Source organism: Nematolebias whitei, chromosome 6 (genome assembly GCF_014905685.2).
Source record: "Nematolebias whitei isolate Nwh7 chromosome 6, NemWhi1, whole genome shotgun sequence".
Taxonomy (NCBI): domain Eukaryota; kingdom Metazoa; phylum Chordata; class Actinopteri; order Cyprinodontiformes; family Rivulidae; genus Nematolebias; species Nematolebias whitei.
In genome coordinates, this window is record NC_056503.1 from 52,422,712 (window position 1) to 52,424,781 (window position 2,070).

Sequence of the window (2,070 nt, forward strand, 5' to 3'; positions counted from 1 at the left end):
GCATTTGAAAACAAGAACAGAATTGCCTGATACTTGAACTCTTCCACATGAGGCAAAGCCTCCCCACCAAACCAGAGGGGGCATTCCATTGGCTTCCAGTCGACAACCATGGCCTCAGACTTAGAAAAATTGACTCTCATTTTTCTGCTTCACACTTGGTTGTGAACCACCGCAGTGGATGCTGAATGCCTTGGCTTGGCCCAAAAACATTAGCAGAACCACATCATCTGTGCAAAGCAGAGATGAGCTCCTGCCGTTCCCAATCTCTGGTTTGGGAACACTCCTCTCCCCATCTGCATGTCAAGCTCCTGTCCATGAGCACTACAAACAGAATCAGAGACAAGAGACAGCCCTGGCGGAGCCCAACCTGCAATGGGAGCTCGACTTTGTGCCTAGAATGTTGAGAAAGCTGCTGCTTTGGTTATACAATGACCGGAAAACAATTAAATGCAACACAGGTAACCCCCTCATAATGTCTCAAGGAATACAGTAATCAGTGCAATAGTTTAGTTAGATCAGTCATTTCTGAAATAGAAGATTGGAAATTAAAGATTTCTTTGTTTGTTGTTCAAACACTTGCATGCATTATGTTTCCAGATGCTGATTCTTGAGATCTCCTTGGTTTTGTTTTAAGGATGGTGGCTGGCAAAGCGGAGACCACGATGCCAGGCAGACTCTATGTACATCCCGATTCCCCTGCAACTGGAGCTCATTGGATGAGGCAGCTGGTGTCATTTCAGAAGCTAAAGCTCACAAACAATCATCTGGACTGTTTTGGTCATGTGAGTACAGTCATCTTTCACTGCAGGAAGGTGGACAATAATATTTATGCCAGTGTCTCTGTGTGTGACATTTGACAAATTTTAATAAGTTCAGAAATGAACAATTTCATGTACATCTACAAGTGACTGACTTTTAGTCACCAGAAAGTAAGATGGCTGTCAAAGCTAACACATTTTATCCCATTTTAGAACACAAAAGGCAGCTACTGTTGCAGATATTGAGCTGAAACTTACTGTGATGGTAGCTGAGCATTGTCCTCAACAGATACTTTGAGCAGAATAAATTGCACAATATTTTTGCCTAAACTGTTGGAGCCAACCCTGTTGGTTTGTTAGCAAAATATCCCAAAAAATAGAGTTGAATGAAAATAATTAGTGGCTGTACCTCGACAAGTAATTAACTTTTAGAGGCAATCCAATTCAAGATGACACAAATGTGGTCATACCATGTTGGTGTGGTAGTAGCCAACAGTCATTCACAACACATATTCCAAACACTAACAGACCATACAACATATTGCAATATTGCATGAGATCATGCATCGTTCCATGTTCAATGTAAGACCAAAATAGTTATAACTTCCTCATTTCTCAACCAAAGATATTCTAAAATATTACACTTCACAACTTTCACACATCTTTCACTTGGCAACGTTTCTTTCCAGTAATTTAGTCAACATTTTTTTCAAGAATTTACTCAAGTGCATTTCATAAAACAAAATAAAAAATAAAAACATTTACCTGCTTCACTGATTAAAGGCTCACCGTTATATACTGCTGACAATGCTAACTCACTGTCAGAGTTGTAGCAATGACAACAATGCGAGCAACATCTGGGATGCCAGTAAAACAAAACCAATAAAAAATCTAAACTTATAAATCTCTGTTTGGTGTCTCAAGTTTGATTTGCTTCTTCTTTTTAAGAATTATTGATATATTTCTGCAGAAATTACTTGTTACCACCATAACAGACCTCACGTTTGGAGAAATCCTTTTTTTTGTGTGTGTTTCAGCTTTATGCATCACTTTCACTGATGTCTGAGCACGTCTGAAGCTTGCGCTGAAAACCAACACATTGTCTGAAAATCAACAAAAAAGGTTGAATCATGTCATCTGGACTTCGTTTTTCGTTAAAAAGAAACGTTTCGCCCCTCGTCCAAGAGGCTTCGTCAGTCTGAGGCCTAGCCATCTGGTATTACCCAGAAGCCACCCTGACTCTTGTGTTTAAAGCCTGCCTCAGATACCCCTGAGGTCTGGCCTTTTCACTAATGGTTTCAAAAACACAAAG

At 40.0% G+C, this 2,070-nt stretch overlaps 1 protein-coding gene across 1 annotated transcript in view; it reads left to right on the forward strand.

Annotated features, from left to right (window-relative positions):
* Window positions 1–2,070, forward strand: part of tbx4 (T-box transcription factor 4) — a 74,364-nt gene that overhangs the window by 24,902 nt on the left and 47,392 nt on the right. The window contains exon 4 of the mRNA XM_037678415.1: window positions 635–782. Within this exon, the coding sequence (XP_037534343.1) occupies window positions 635–782 (148 nt within the window). The remainder of the gene's footprint in view (window positions 1–634; window positions 783–2,070) is intronic.